Source organism: Pelodiscus sinensis, chromosome 17, assembly GCF_052426305.1.
Source record: "Pelodiscus sinensis isolate ZL-2025 chromosome 17, ASM5242630v1, whole genome shotgun sequence".
In the NCBI taxonomy this organism is placed as follows: Eukaryota; Metazoa; Chordata; order Testudines; family Trionychidae; genus Pelodiscus; species Pelodiscus sinensis.
Window position 1 is genome coordinate 207,414 of NC_143068.1, and position 14,805 is coordinate 222,218.

General features: G+C 50.5%; 1 protein-coding gene and 1 long non-coding RNA gene across 5 annotated transcripts in view; one reads left to right on the plus strand and one right to left on the minus strand.

The window, feature by feature from the left end:
• The first annotated feature begins 1,592 nt into the window (after positions 1 to 1,592).
• The window catches only part of LOC112547216 (uncharacterized), a 32,094-nt gene continuing 18,881 nt past the window's right edge, over positions 1,593 to 14,805 (plus strand). The window contains exon 1 of the long non-coding RNA XR_012896582.2: positions 1,593 to 1,887. This is a non-coding gene — a long non-coding RNA (uncharacterized LOC112547216). The remainder of the gene's footprint in view (positions 1,888 to 14,805) is intronic.
• Positions 6,697 to 14,805, minus strand: part of ASIP (agouti signaling protein) — a 121,386-nt gene continuing 113,277 nt past the window's right edge. For all 4 annotated transcript variants that reach the window (XM_075901530.2, XM_006131705.5, XM_006131706.5 and 1 more), the window contains one exon: positions 6,697 to 14,660. In XM_075901530.2, the coding sequence (XP_075757645.1) occupies positions 14,484 to 14,660 (177 nt within the window). In that variant the 3' untranslated portion in view covers positions 6,697 to 14,483. The remainder of the gene's footprint in view (positions 14,661 to 14,805) is intronic.

The following is a 14,805-nucleotide window of genomic DNA, read 5'->3' on the forward strand; positions in this document are numbered from 1 at the left end:
GTCTTCCCCTGGCTTCCCCCTTCCAGCTCCCTCCTCTCATGTTTCCCCCTACCCTCTTCCACCCTCTCTCTTCCCCTCTCCCACCTCAGAGGTTAATCCCCCTCCCTCCCAGTTTTGTTAAATAAAGAGAGTTTCTATTTTTGAACACAGGTGTCCTTTATTTTTTACATCAGGAAGGGGGGCTAGGGAAGGGTAAGTGGAAGGAGGTGAGGGAGGAATGGGTCACGAGCCCCCGATAGGGAGGACTGGGTGGCTCTGCGGGCTCCTCGGGGTGGAAGCTCTCCTGCAGGGCCTCCTGGATCCTGACAGCCCCCTGATTGTCCCCCCTGGATGGCAGCCTGTGGCAAGTGCAGCCGGGCTGATGGCCGAGTGCTGTGATGTGCCGAGTGTGGGCACTCAGGGCACTCCAAGACAGGACTGCTTTGCTGTCCCTCATCGAGGTAGACAAGCAAGCGGGGAACCCTGAGAACTGTCTGTCCAGGGTGGGGGTCGGGTCCCTTTAAGCACAGCCCTCGGCTAGCCTGAGACAGCAGCTCCACACCCTAAGTCCTAACCTGATGCACTGCCGGCACTGGTTCTGGCCAGCCTTAATTTAGGTTCAGGGTCCACTCAATGTGGACATGCTATTTTGAATTAGCAAATCGCTAATTCAAATTAGTTTTTAGGTCTAGATACACTAATTCAAATTAGTTTTTAGGTCTAGATGCACTAATTCGAATTAGCTTATTTCGAATTAACTAATTCGAATAAAGTTAATTCGAATTAGTGCTGTAGTGTAGACATACTCCTAGTGACAGATGATGTGGGAAAAGCTGAAGTACTCAATGCTTTCTTTGCTTCTGTCTTCATGGACAAGGCCAGCTCCCAGACAAATTCACTAGGCAACGCAGTATGGGAAGGAGGTGGCGAGAGCAAGTGGGCCGGCCCCACTGTTCTGGGGGTCGCAGTCACTGTGCCTGGAGTGGGTGCTGGCACCGCAGTCGTAGAGGTGCTTGACACATCTGCCCTGGTCCCACTGAGGGACAGCATGGGAGGCATTGACCTCAAGGGGTCTTTTACTGGGCTAACAGGCACCTGTGTCTCGGGGTCTCCTGCAGAGAGGATGGGCTGAGCTGTCTGTGAAGGCTGCAGCACCTTTTCAAAGAGCATCATGCCGCTCCCGGTCCTTTCTGGCTCTGGCTGACAGGCTTGGGCAATGGTCAGTGAGAGGAGTGTGACTGGCCCAGGCAGCGTATACAGGAGCCAGGCCTGTCCCAAGTGGGCACAGGCGCCTTACATGGCTGACATGGAGTCATGCTGAGGAGAGAGCAGAAGCCGCCTTACGGGCGAGGCAGGAGGAGTCTGTACTTAGCGCTGTGCTGTTAACAGCGGATAAGCAGGAAAGTGTCCGCTGCCTGGCCTCTCCTCACCCCTCCTGTATCTCTGCCTCCTCCCCCCAGCCCTCTGGTAAATAATGGAGAGGAAGGGGGGGGCAGCTGGCTGAGGAGAAGCGGGGCTGCTGCGGCCCCGACTGACCAAAGAGAAAACAATTCTTAATTTTGGGGGGGTCTATTTCATGAGAGGGACTAAAGAGGGTAACTTCTGAGGTAAAACTGAAAGCGGCAAGCGCCGGTCCAAGGGAACGTCTCCGAGCTGAGGACTCGTCCGCGACCCAGGGCGGTAAGAGAGGAGCTGAGCGGGAGGGGCCGGGCCGTGCGCGAGGCAGCTGTCAAACCGCCAACGGCGCGAGCCACCTCCACCTCCTGCGCGTGCGCGGCCCGGCCCGGCGGGAAACTGCTGGCTCCGGGGATGACCCGTCCCCAAGAGTGGAGCACCCCGGGGGATCACCCGACGAGGAATTGCCTCAGTGGTGCTTTCTGAAGCTCTTGCGGGCCCGCCACGGGGCAGGTCAGCCAATGAGAGAGCGCAGGCACGCCGGCAACCCCCCGGCCCCGCCTCCTCCACCCGCGGCCCCGCCTCCTTCAGGCGTTAGCTCCCCCCCACAGGCGCAGGTCTCCATTCCCCTCCCCAGCCCTGGAGCGTGGGCAGTGCGCGGGGCCAGCCTCAGTGTGGCTGAAGCAGGGGGCAGAGTGGGGGGGCACACGTGGCAATGCCTGCCCCTGCCTCTTATACCCACTGTCCCTGCGCACAGGGATAATGGTGGGGGGGAGTAACAACTACATGGGCGTAGAGCAGTGGTCCCCAACCTTTTGAGGTTGTCGGGCGCCGGGGGCGTGGCCGTTCGCCCGCCGGGCGCCAGGGGGCGTGGCCACTTGCGCGCCTGGGGGCGGCCCCCCCCATAGCCGCTTGCCCGGGGGCGGGGGCCCCCCCCCATAGCCACGTGCCCAGGGGTCGGGGCCCCCCCCGCAAGCGCTGCGCGCCTGGGGCCGGCACTCCCCCCCCCCCCGCAAGCGCCGCGCCATGTGCCCGGGGCCGACGCTCCCCGCAAGCGCCGCGCCATGTGCCCGGGGCCGACACTCCCCGCAAGCGCCGCGCCATGTGCCCGGGGCCGACACTCCCCGCAAGCGCCGCGCCATGTGCCCGGGGCCGACACTCCCCGCAAGCGCCGCGCCACGTGCCCGGGGCCGACACTCCCCGCAAGCGCCGCGCCACGTGCCCGGGGCCGACACTCCCCGCAAGCGCCGCGCCATGTGCCCGGGGCCGACACTCCCCGCAAGCGCCGCGCCATGTGCCCGGGGCCGACGCTCCCCGCAAGCGCCGCGCCACGTGCCCGGGGCCAGGCCAGCCCCGAGCACCTGGCGGGCGCATGCAAGTGCCTCCACGGGTGCCATGGGACCACGGGCTTAGAGGCTGGTCCTCACAGGACCAAGAAATGAGTCTGCTCTGAGGGCCGGCTCCCAAAGCTCGTACTTCCCCGGCTACAGGTGAATGTTGCTCCAGAATTCCTTAGGAAAGCTCTAGGAATGATGACTGGCCCACGGTGGTGTATTTTATAGACCTAGAGGGTCAGCCAGGAAGGCAGCATGTTGCACCCTTAGATTGTGTCCACACAGCACCTGGGAGGTGTAATTCCTGGTGGGGAAGACAAACAGGCTAGCTCCGCTCACTGAAGTGCAAACCTGCTTGATCCCCTGGGTAGGTACTGGGGCAGTGAGGCTGTGTGGTCGTGGCAGCCCTGCAGTTTTGAGGCACTAGGCTGCAGAGTGAGGGCTGGTATGTCCCTGAATGCTCTCCAATTTCTCCACATCTTTCCTGGAATACGGTGCCCAGAACTGGACACAATACTCCAGCTGAGGCCTAATCAGCACAGAGTAGAGCGGAGGAATGACTCCTTGTGTCTTGCTCTATGATTCTATGGTTTTAAGTGTAAGGGTGCACCCTCAATAGTGGGGTGGGGGGCCCTCCTTACTGGACATGGCATTGCAAGGGACTTTGCCTCTTGTATCATCCATCCCTGGCACCTATTCCCTTGGCCATAACGATCAGTCCTTGCCAGTGTTGTCTTGCACTCCCTCTCTAGGTTTTCTCTGGCTCATCTGTACAGCTGAGTCAGCACTTCTGCCCCTCCTAGGCTCCACTGAAGGTCCTCTGCTTCTAGCCCTCTGCAGAGCGTCTCTTACTTTGCGGATTCCCCTGCTGAAGTGTGCTTTAGGGCCCAGAGAACGTGATATTCCCTCCACCAGGGAGATTTTTCCAGAACTATTCATGCCTTGGTTACCTCTAGGGAGGTGCTCTGTGTCCTGCCTCGAGAGACCTTTGAAGACCAAGCAGAAGCTTCAGCTAGTGCAAAATGTGGCCCTGCCTTCCTTTTGATTGGGGTCTTCCTCTTCTCCCAGTGCACACTATCTCGAGGTGCTCTTATCCACCTCTCCAAATACCATCACCAATCTCCCCGCCCACCAACACACCACCTCCCCCCGCAACACACAATTGCCAAACAATCCCCTCTGGCTGCCCACAGGAATGCATAGGAAGGTAGGAGATAGTCTTCTTCTAGCCTTACCTTGGACATTGTTATGCTGAGAAATGGTGAGGACTGCTTGGTTCACCCTCCTCTTTGATCCTGGAGGTATCTGCACTCTTCACTGGCAGGATGAGTTAATCAGAAGCACCCCCCCCAAAAAAAGACAAAAGAGGATTGCGACCCCACTCAGGAGCTTGAAGGAGGGGTTCTTTGACTGAGAACTGTTTGGCTGTGTCTAAACTGGCAAGTTTTTCCACAAAAGCAGCTGCTTTTGCGGAAAAACTTGCCAGCTGTCTACACTGGCTGCTTGAATTTCTGCAAGAACACTGACGATCTCATGTAAGAAATCAGTGCTTCTTGCGGAAATACTATGCTGCTCCCGTTCGGGCAAAAGTCCCTTTTGCGCAAAGCTTTTGTGCAAAAGGGCCAGTGTAGACAACTCAGATTTGTTTTGCGCAAAAAAGCCCTGATTACGAAAATGGCGATCGGGGCTTTTGTGCACAAAAGCGCGTCTAGATTGGCACGGACGCTTTTCCACAAAAAGTGCTTTTGCGGAAAAGTGTCTGTACCAATCTAGACGCTCTTTTCCGCAAATGCTTTTTAACAGAAAACTTTTCCGTTAAAAGCATTTGTGGAAAATCATGCCAGTCTAGACGTAGCCTCCGTGTGTTTGTGAGAAGCAGAGAAAAGGGAAACCAAGAGGCAAAAAGCTAAATGGCAGCCTGTGAGCTCAGGGTGGCCCTGGAAAAAGCCAGATAGTGGTTTTGGGCCTGGTGTTGGCTAACCAAGTTTGGATCTGAAAGCTACGAAACAGCTCCTTTTATTCTTGATTTCTTCTGATTTCCAAGGAGCAGGACCTTGCACATTACTTGTCAATGAGCAAGACAGCATCAAAGAAAATACCAGCCTTCATCAATTTCTGCTTCCATCTGGAACATCCTCAAGGCCTTGAACTGTGACTAGCTTCTCCGGTCAAAAGGGGGCATCACAATTAATTTTAATTGCAGGTGTTTATTGTACTCAGAAAGCTTTTTGCTGACCTCTGACTAGCTTTCTTGGAGGACTCCTGATCCCAGGGTATGTCTGTACTTGCACTTGAGCGACAAAACTTTTGCTGTTCACAGGCGCTTAACCCTCCCTCCCCAAGAACAACCAAGTTTTGCTGCCACAACTGAAAGTGTGACTGTTGCACATTGTTGGTAGGCACCCCCTCCTGATGATAAAGCAAAACCCCCCATAGGGGTGGAAGTATTTTGTTGGCAAAAGTGGCGACAAACAGCATTCACACAAGCTGGCTTTTTGTGACAAGCCTGTGTCACTAAAAGCCGTGCAGTGTAGACGTATCGCTAGGGGGAGATCACAGATAGAGGCTGATTTAGAGAAACACTTAAGCATGTGTTAAGGGAAGTACATTAGTGCAAGGAATATGCCGAAGCCTGATTAACTCCAGTGGGATTCAGTGTGCACTTACCTGCTGCCTTGAGTAGGGATGCTTTACACCAGTGGTTCCAGCCTTTTTGTACATACGGACCCTTTTCAATCTGTTAAAATTTTACAGACCGCCCCCCCCCCCACAAGAGGAGCGGTGAGAAGCAGCAGCCAGCATGTCCCTTGGCCTGTGCTGCTTCCTCAACTTCCACCCCCTCCAGCCCCTGCTCATCCACGGAGGATATGGTGAGGGAGCCCTTGTGGCTCCTGCCCCTGCATTCCGCCCTTGGCCGAGCACGGAGCCCTGGGGCAGAAAAAAAAGAAAAGGAAAAGAAAGTAAGGATAAGGCCCTCCATGGGACTGGGAGGGGAGAGAGGGCTGGAGCATAAACCTCAGCACAACTGGTGGTGGGAGGACGGATGGTGCCTTCGTGGTATCAAGATCCCATCCCGAGGGCAGGAGGCAGCATGTGTGTGGCTGTTCGCAAACGGTGAGCCCCAGGCGAGAATCACTGGGTGGAAAGTCCCAGTCCCCAGTGGGCCCGATCCTTACTTTTCTTCTCCTTTCCTTTCCTAAACTTTCCACAGACGCCCTACAGTATCATCACGGACCACCAGGGGTCTGCGGACTAAAGGTTGGGAACCACTGCTCTACACGATCATGGCCTCCAGCAGGCAGAGAATTGAATTTTTTTGTAAATTGCTGAGACAGTGTATGAAAGAAAGCCCAAAGTGTCTTTAAAAATCAGAAGGGAAGCAGTTCAGTTCTACTCAACAGAGCAAAAGCAACAGCTCTGGGCAGTACAGCAGCTGCTTAGGAATATTATATTTCACTTCCCTACTCATCTCATATGGAGACATAATTTGCTAAAGAAACATAGGAACTAATACCCTCTTCCAAATTGCATGTGTTAACAAAGCACCCAGACCTGTGTCCTGGAGTGACTACCACAAACGTTTCCATCTGTGGCTCCCCATTAGCCTTCTTGTTTTAATTCCTCCCCTCTATCTTCAGCTGATGTCAATCTCTAATTTGGGAAAGTGGCCAAAACCTCTTTGAAAAGCCATACTTCACTTCTAATTGGCATGGCAGAGCTCTCAAAAAGACCTCCAGAAGAATTTTCAAGCACAGCTTCCCTGCCTCACCCCCATGTTGGAGACTAGATTCTCAGCAGGTAGAAATCAACTGCTGATTTATAGCTCTAGCTCTCTGTACAGCTGCAAACTTTAACATCCGCATGTCTTTTCAAAACATCCTGCTCTGGGCTATTCATTTGATGAGCGAGGCTCCTCCATCCCAGAGAAACCAGCATTTTAATTCCCTCCTCCCCGCTTAAAAATCCTCTTCAGACGGAACATGGGAAGTAATTGCTACTAATACATCGTTTATTGCTTTCCATATTCTATAAATGCTCATTCAATGCGAACAGTTGTTAAAAGAGCAACATAATAGAGACTAACACTTTCAGGCTACGTCTACATTGGCAAGATTTTGCGCAAATACTTTTAACGCAAGAGTTTTTGTGTTAAAGTATTTGTGCAAGAGAGCATCTACTCTGGCATGTGCTTTTGTGCAAGAGATGTGCTTTTGTGCAAAAGCATCCATGCCAGTGTAGATGCTCTCTTGCGCAAGAAAGCTCCGATGGCCATTTTAGCCATTGGGCTTTCTTGCACAAGAAATTAACGTTGCCTGTCTACATTGGCCCTCTTGCGCAAGAACAGTTGCGCAAGAGGGCTTATCCCTGAGCGGGAGCATCAGAGTATTTGCGCAAGAAACACTGATTTTATACGTTAGAACGTCAGTGTTCTTGTGCAAATACTAGCAGCCAGTGTAGACAGGTGGCAAGATTTTGCGCAAAAGTGATTGCTTTTGCGCAAAATCTTGCCAATGTAGACACAGCCTCATAGTATTGATTGTAAGTTCATTTGTGCCATTAATAAAAACAAACAAGATTATATTTATCTTAAACAAAATACAGGACTATGTAGCACTTTAAAGACTAACAAGATGGTTTATTAGATGATGAGCTTTCGTGGGCCAGACCCACTTCCTCAGATCAGGTCTGGCCCACGAAAGCTCATCATCTAATAAACCATCTTGTTAGTCTTTAAAGTGCTACATAGTCCTGTATTTTGTTTCAGCTACACCAGATTAACACGGCTACATCTCTATCACTATATTTATCTTGTCTTAAAGACTGTAAATACTTTGTTATAAAGTATGCGTGGACACACACACACACAAATAACTATATATGTGATAAGCCTTTACCTTCCATTAATCACAGATAAACAACTATAGGTTACAATACAATTCCATGGTTGGATTTTGATAGAGGTGGTCAAAATTTTTCAACTGTCTAATTTTCCTGCCAGAAAACATGGTTTAATTTACATTGAAAATATGGATTTAGACAAAAATATTAGATTTTTCCAGTATTTAGAAACAATATTTGTTTTCTTTCAATTTAAAATTTAATTTCAGTTTTTGGAAATGGAAAAAAATTTGGTTTTCTGTTTTTGGTTTTTGAATTTTTGTCTCACCTTCCCTTCCTCCTTTCCACTGGAAAAATGGGATGAATGGTAAAAAAATGGGTGTGAAAGTGAGGGTTACCCATTTTCAGAACAGTAATTCCTCATTTAACAATATAGATGCGTTTCTGAAAATGTTCGTGCTAAGCGAAAATGTGCTATGCAGGGTCAATTTTCCCATTAACAATAATGGAAAATATGGGGGTTGCGTTTCAGGTGGTGGTGGCAAAGTCAATTTTTTGTTGGTGCTTGGTCATCAGTATCAACATTAGATATCTAGCAATACAAGATATCTAGTAACACAAGTCGCCGCGGTTTGTTAAAACACGAAGATAAACACGTGAGTGAGCAGAGGAGCGCTGTGACCACGTGTGTTCATCCGCTCATGGGTATTACCACTGTTTTCATCAACTTATACCACCGCACGAAGTAGTCTGCCACTTGATTATATTCATGTTATTTCGGGGACGGTCGTGTTATTCAAAAAAGTTCTCTAAAAAAAAATCGTTCTATTGTGAAAATGTATTAAGTGGGCATGTGTTAAATGAGTAATTACTGTACTTATTCCTTGCTTTCCTATTTTAAAAAGTTAGAAAACAGTGTGTGGACAAGAGTAAAGCCATAGAAAAAAAGTAGGCTGTCTGCTCAGTTTTAGTGTCTGGGGTGTTCAGAAACCAGCAATCAGATTTTGTGTGGTGAAATCTCAGTCTCCTTGTTGAAGTCCTGGATGTTGTCTACTTCCTCCCCCACCAAGGTGTTTTGTACTGCACTCGTCATCCTTCAGCCAAAGGGCTCCATGGGCCCTCTTCTGAGCCATTCATGTTCATCCTTAATCAGCCTGAAAGGGCACCATCGAATGGCTAAGTGCCCCTTTCCACCTCTACTCCCATAGCCCTGGTCTAGTCTACATTGTGGAGGCAGGGAAAAGGGAATAAGGGAATTTGTGTGCAGCCATCTTGGTCTTGTTAGCAAGAGAGCAAGAGTCAGGGTAAGTTTGTGGCCTGACAATGCGAGAGCTGTAATAAGATGCTGCCTTTGCCTCTTGCCTCCATAAAGAGATAAGGATAGAATGCTGACTCTGGCAGGGACCTTGAGATTAGGAGCATCTGGGTGGAACTAAAATAACTGTTAGCCATTGGTGTTTGTAATGGGAAGGAGACTGTTTAATGTTATTATATCTAATGGACAATATATAAACTGCTTCATAATTGTTTGTATTCGACGATCTGCCTCGCAGCAGCTTCTTCCTCCCTTGCAATATTGCTCGAAGAAACTGTCTCTGACTACTTGTTGCTCACAAACGCAGAGTGAAGGCTTGCTTTCTTCCACAACATAACTCCCCTTATTTCAAAATAACAAGCGGAGCGTCTGCACTGCCAAGCCCATTAGCTTGAAATAAGGGGCTGGTCATTTTGAAATAACAATTCCTGCTTTCCTCAGGCAATAACGCTTATTTCGAAATAGCGAGAGTCTGGATGCTCCACTGCTGCTATTTCGAAATAACTGCTCCCCAGAGTCATTCAAAGTAATTACTCCCCGGTGCTTCCTGGGGCTCGAAGTCGAGGTAGCATGTCCACATTAAGGGAGCCTGCCTTGGACTCATTTTGAGGCTTCTCTGTACAGGTTGGACCTCTCAAAACTGGGGCACCCTCATCCTGCAACATCTGTGGAACAGGGAGTCCTGGGTGGGAGTCCGAGTGGCAGCAGGGCTGGTGGCTTGGAGCCCAGCAGGGCTGGAGCTGGGACGGGCACCGGAGCCCCGGTAGCACAGCAGGGGCTGTGGCAGCCCCAATAGCAGTGCTGGAGATGTGGCAGTCGCAGCAGCCACAGTAGCAGGATGAGGGCCAGAGATGTGGCAGCCACAATAGCGGAGCCAAGGCTGGAGATGCAGCAGCCCCAATAGCGGGGCCAGAGCTGGAGACACGGCAACTACGATAACGGGGTTGGGTTAGGGCAGTGTGGGCTACTGCCTACTGGGGCCATAGCAGCCTGGCAGATGGGGGTGGCTGGAGCTGGCAGCGGGGAGGGAAGGTGGTCTGAGGAGCCAGTGGCAGGGGACCTCCTCTGGTCCACCAAATTCCCTCGTTCAGGTCCTGAGGGTGCTGGACCAGAGAGAGGTCCAACCTGTAGCATTGACAAGCTATTTTGAAATGCTTATTCCAGCAGTTATTTTTTTCGGAATAAGCTATTTCGAAATAATTTCCTAGTGTAGACCTGCCCAACTCAGACTGTCTTCTGGGTAGATTGTATCTCTATAGCCATGTGGGCTGCTTTGCATCAGTAGAAAGTGAGAGAGAATTTTTAAAATTCCTTACAATTTTCCCCAATTCTGTCCAGCTTGGAAATGCATCCAAAAGCTTGGGCACTCGTCTGGCATATCCGATCCCTCTGGGTCTTCACATCTCGTGAACAGGCTTCATGCTGCTAGCGGGCTTGGAGATCCTGCAAGGCTGAGGTTGCTCATGAAAATGCTGACGTAGCTCTGAGGGAGTTGAAGGCACACAGCGTCTCGCTGGACCCACTCAGCGCATCACACAATCCGCCAGAGGGAGGAAAGCTGGAGGAATGTGCATTCGGATACAGCAGCCCCTGATCTTGCTGCTACTTCCTCATCTGAGCAATCCTCATTCAAGCAAATGTTTCTGTTCCAGTCCAGGGCACTGCTTGCTCAGGTAAATCAAACTGGCAGGAGCTGAGGCCCAGAAGTCCAGGGCTGCAGAAAACACAGAGCTGAGCATTGTTTAGGGCAGGGGTGGGCAATAATTTTAGACGAGGGGCCACTTCAGAAATTGCAAGGGGTGTGGCCTTGGGTGGAAGGGGCAGAGACAGGACACTTCCATGCTTCCCCTCCCGCAAACCCTGGTTGGCTTGGGGGGTGGGAGAGAGCACATGAAGATGTTGCCCCCCATTACACCAGAGAGAACCACCAACTGTTCAGAACAGCTGGTGGTACAGCTGGCGGTTCCTTCTAGGCTCCCGCACCCCTGGCAGTGGAAGGAGACTTTGTGCGCTTCCCCCACCAATCAGGGCTTGGGGTCAGGGGGAGCACGGGAAATCTCTCGCTCCCTGCCCCTGGTCTGCAAGGGGGTGCTGTGCTGAGCAGCTGGCGGTTGACTCTATGTGCAGTACCCCTTGCAGGACTGGAGGTAGGATTGCCAGATGGTTGAAACAAAAATACTGACCTCCCCCCCCCCCAAAAAAAACACCGGGAAAAAATTATGTTGAAGAGAGAAAAGCGTGGGGGGCGGGGAGGGGAACAAATTGTTGAGCAAAAAAAAAAAACCACCATTAAAACAGCATGTCCCCTTTAAGTGCAGGGATAGGAACAGGGGAGAGGTTGAACACTAGATCTCTTGGTCGGCAGCCATTTTGTGCCGGCAGCCTTGGGGATGTCCCACGTGCGGCCTGCTACAGTGCTGTGGAAGTCCTGGAGCCGAACTTCTCCTGGGGAGCGTGGCGAGCCAGGTGGCGCTGCAGGACTTGCACGGCGCTCTGGCGGTGTCCACATGGGAAGTTGCCGTGTGGCACGGTTGCGCGCTGTGCACTCACACCCTTCCTGTGTCTATGGTCTTAGCAAAGGCTCTTGGTGAAGGCGCTCTCAGGTTCTTACTGCGTCTGAGCACCGCACTCAAGAACGCATTTCATTCGCCCTCCGGACTCCCAGGTGCCATCTGACTATTAGGATGGGCATAATGGCCACTCGGGACATTTTCTTCTGGCCCATGGAAATATCACTTTAGGTCAGATTCTGCAAACTTAGGCTGAGCACATCTATGGCAGGCAAGGTGCACTCCCCAGTCTGAGTAAAGGTGTCGGAATTTGGCCCAATTGGCCTGTCTCTGGTACATTCGATTTTTCTGGGCTCCCTTTTTTCCCTGCCCAAATTGTGTACCAGCTCTGAATGTGTACATCTGATTAAAAGAAATAACGAGGAGCATTTTAATAGAATCCAAGCTGGCAAGATTGATGGCAGCCGGTAGCAGAAGGAATGCACACGGGGGCTGGTCTGTCTTTGTTTAACTTCTCCAAGGTTTTTCTCTCTTTTAACTTTATGGAGAGACAGATTGACAGACTAATCATCTGCTCCCCGTCAACATCTGGCCTATGTCTCGAGCTCTGGGCTTTACGTTGGGGTGGGGGGAGGGAAACATCTTATGAGTAACCGTTGCCAGAATAGCTTCAGAGCGTATCTCTCTTTTGAGTTTTCTTTGATTTTACAGAACATCTTGTAGCCCTCAACTCTACTTGGCGATAATCAGCTGAAACAAAGTAACGGGACCCCTATATGGGTCTGGATAGGGAACAAGAGGATGTAGGCACAGGACCCTCTCCAGGCTGCTACAGGGCATCCCTGCTATAAGTTGCCCCGGTATCCATCCATTCTGCACTAAAGTCGTTGATGCTTGTAGGAACTGATGCATTATAAGTCCTCTCATTCCCCGCTCTTAAGTTGTGCAGCGTCCCCCGCAATTTGTACAAATGGAAGTCAGCTGTGGAAAAAACTTCCCCACTTTAAGTTGTTTTGCTGTAAGTCCAAGTTTTTTGGAACGTACCTTGGACTTATAGCCAGGATGTCCTGTAGCGAGAACGGCCAGCAGACTGCTCATAGAAGCACTTTGGGGGGGGGGGGGAACCTTATAGCATTAGCTGGACCATAGGTACCAGACACAGTGGTCCGTGGATGTCTGTCAGTGTCGGGAGGAGCAAGGAAAGGGCTGCAGAAGAGAGACGAAATGTGGAGGGCATAGAGCCTGCCGTCAGAGAAGAATGGGGGTAGACGTCAAAAGCTGAGATGGGGTGAGAACCCCTTCAGCATTAAAACTGGCTTTGAGCCCTGCTCCGACTCCCTCTGGCATGATTTGCCAGGTCTGTCCCTGATGACAAGGGGCCAGAGGATCCTCCAGCTGAAAGCATTATGCTGCTGAGCCCTCCCAGCAAAGACAGAAAGACGAGGGGGACCTCTAAGATTTCAGACTAATCAGTACTTCCCCGTGCCCTGGTAAGATCCCCAGGGGTCTGGGAGCCCCTGGAATTGGCTGTGTTGACACTGCATAGAGTCGGAACACTGCCTGGGCCTAGCTGGGAGGATAGGTCCAAAGCCATGTTATATCCCTGCTTTACTCCATGTGTGGGGAGGTGGCACTTATAGCATGGGATCCTGGTTCCAATATAACACGTGGCACTGTCCCCGCAGGCAAACCACATGGGGTAAGAAAACTGCAAAGAGCTACAAAGAGATCTCACAAAGGTAGGTGACTGGGCAATAAAAGGGCAGATGGAATTCAATGTTGAGAAATGCAAAGTCATGCACATTGGAAAACATATGTCTGAAATGAGGGGGTCTAAAGTCGCTGTTCGCACTTCAAGAGACAGATCTTGGGAGTCGCTGTGAGTAGTTCTCTGAAAACATCCACCCCGTGTGCCGAGGAAGAGTGACTTTAAAAAAGCGGAGATAATGCAGGGAATCATTAAGAAAGGGATAGCTCATAAACCAGAAAATATATTCTCTAAATAAATCCCTGACACTCCCACATCTTGAGTGTGGTCACCCATTTCAAAAAGGATATATTAGAATTGGAAAAGGGCAAAAAACAAATAAACAAACAAAAAAAGATCCGGGGTACGGAACAGCTGCCATATGAAGAGAGATTAAAAAGACTGGGACTTTTCATCTTAGGAAAGAGGAGACTAAGTGGGGATATGATAGAGGTCATAAAACAATGACTGGTGTGGAAAAAGTGAATAAGGAAGTGGTATGTACTTTCTATAATGCAAGAACTAGGGGTCATCAAATGAAATGAATGGGCAGCAGATTTAACACAAACAAAAAGAAGTATTTTTTCACACAATGCACAATCACCCAAGGGATCTCTTTGCTAGAGGATGTTCTGAAGGCTAAGACTATACCAGGATTAAAAAAAAGAGCTAGATAAATTCAATGGCTATTACCTAGGATGGGCAGGTCTGGTGTCCTTAGCCTCTGTTTGCCAGAAACTGGGCAAGAGTGGCAGAGGGGGATCACTTGATGATACCCTGTTCTGTTCATTACCTCTGGGGCACCTGGCATTGGCCACTGTGGCTAAATGGACCTTTGGTCTGACCCAGTATGGCCGTTCTTATCTTCTAAGTACTAGGCCCCCTGCTCTGTTAACCAAGCTTGTTTTAATGCAGCCAGTTTCATACCATAGGTAGACACTGAAAACCTGTTAATCTTTGAGTTACCACAACAGGACTGCTTGTTGCTTTTACTGAAAGCCTAGGGCGTTCAGCCCGAGTCTGCATAGAAACCTACAGCCTACAGTGAGGTGTCATGTGTGTGTAAGAAAAAGAAACTCGTCTTGGATTGGAACTCCCCTTTGGCTCTGTTGTAAATGCTCTGTCAATCCGCTAGCCTCCACCCACCACCCCATCCCTCACACTCTCTATAGTGATTGACTTGTGGATGATAGTTTGCTCTATGAGGTAAACCCCCGTGTTCATTCAGGTCTGGAGAACACAAAGCCAGCCAGCCAGAGTGGCAGGTTCTAGACTTTGCTTGCAATACACGTGAGACAAACAGGCTGAAACCCGCACTGGAGCAGCTAATGACTGAGTTCCAGCCCTGCATTCCTGGCGTGAGTTTAGCAGTTTCGGTTTCCTACTCGGCAGTAGCAGACAGTCTGAAAAAGCCGGCAGTGGCAGAAGGTGCAGAAGTCACAGCACGGGGGAGAGGGTGGCTTGCAATTTTCCCAAGTCGCCACACAATTCCCTGGGTGTGTGGGCCTGGGCTTGCGGGACTTTCTTCTCTGGGTCTTTCTCTGCAAGAAGGAAATGAAAACTTTTATTAACTCTGCAGCAATTCTGGATCGCGACTAAGGCATTGATATAGGACTTAGCCAAGAGAAATGTTGGCTTGAGATCAGGAGAAAATACCTAATGATGTGGCCAGTATTAGGCATTAGA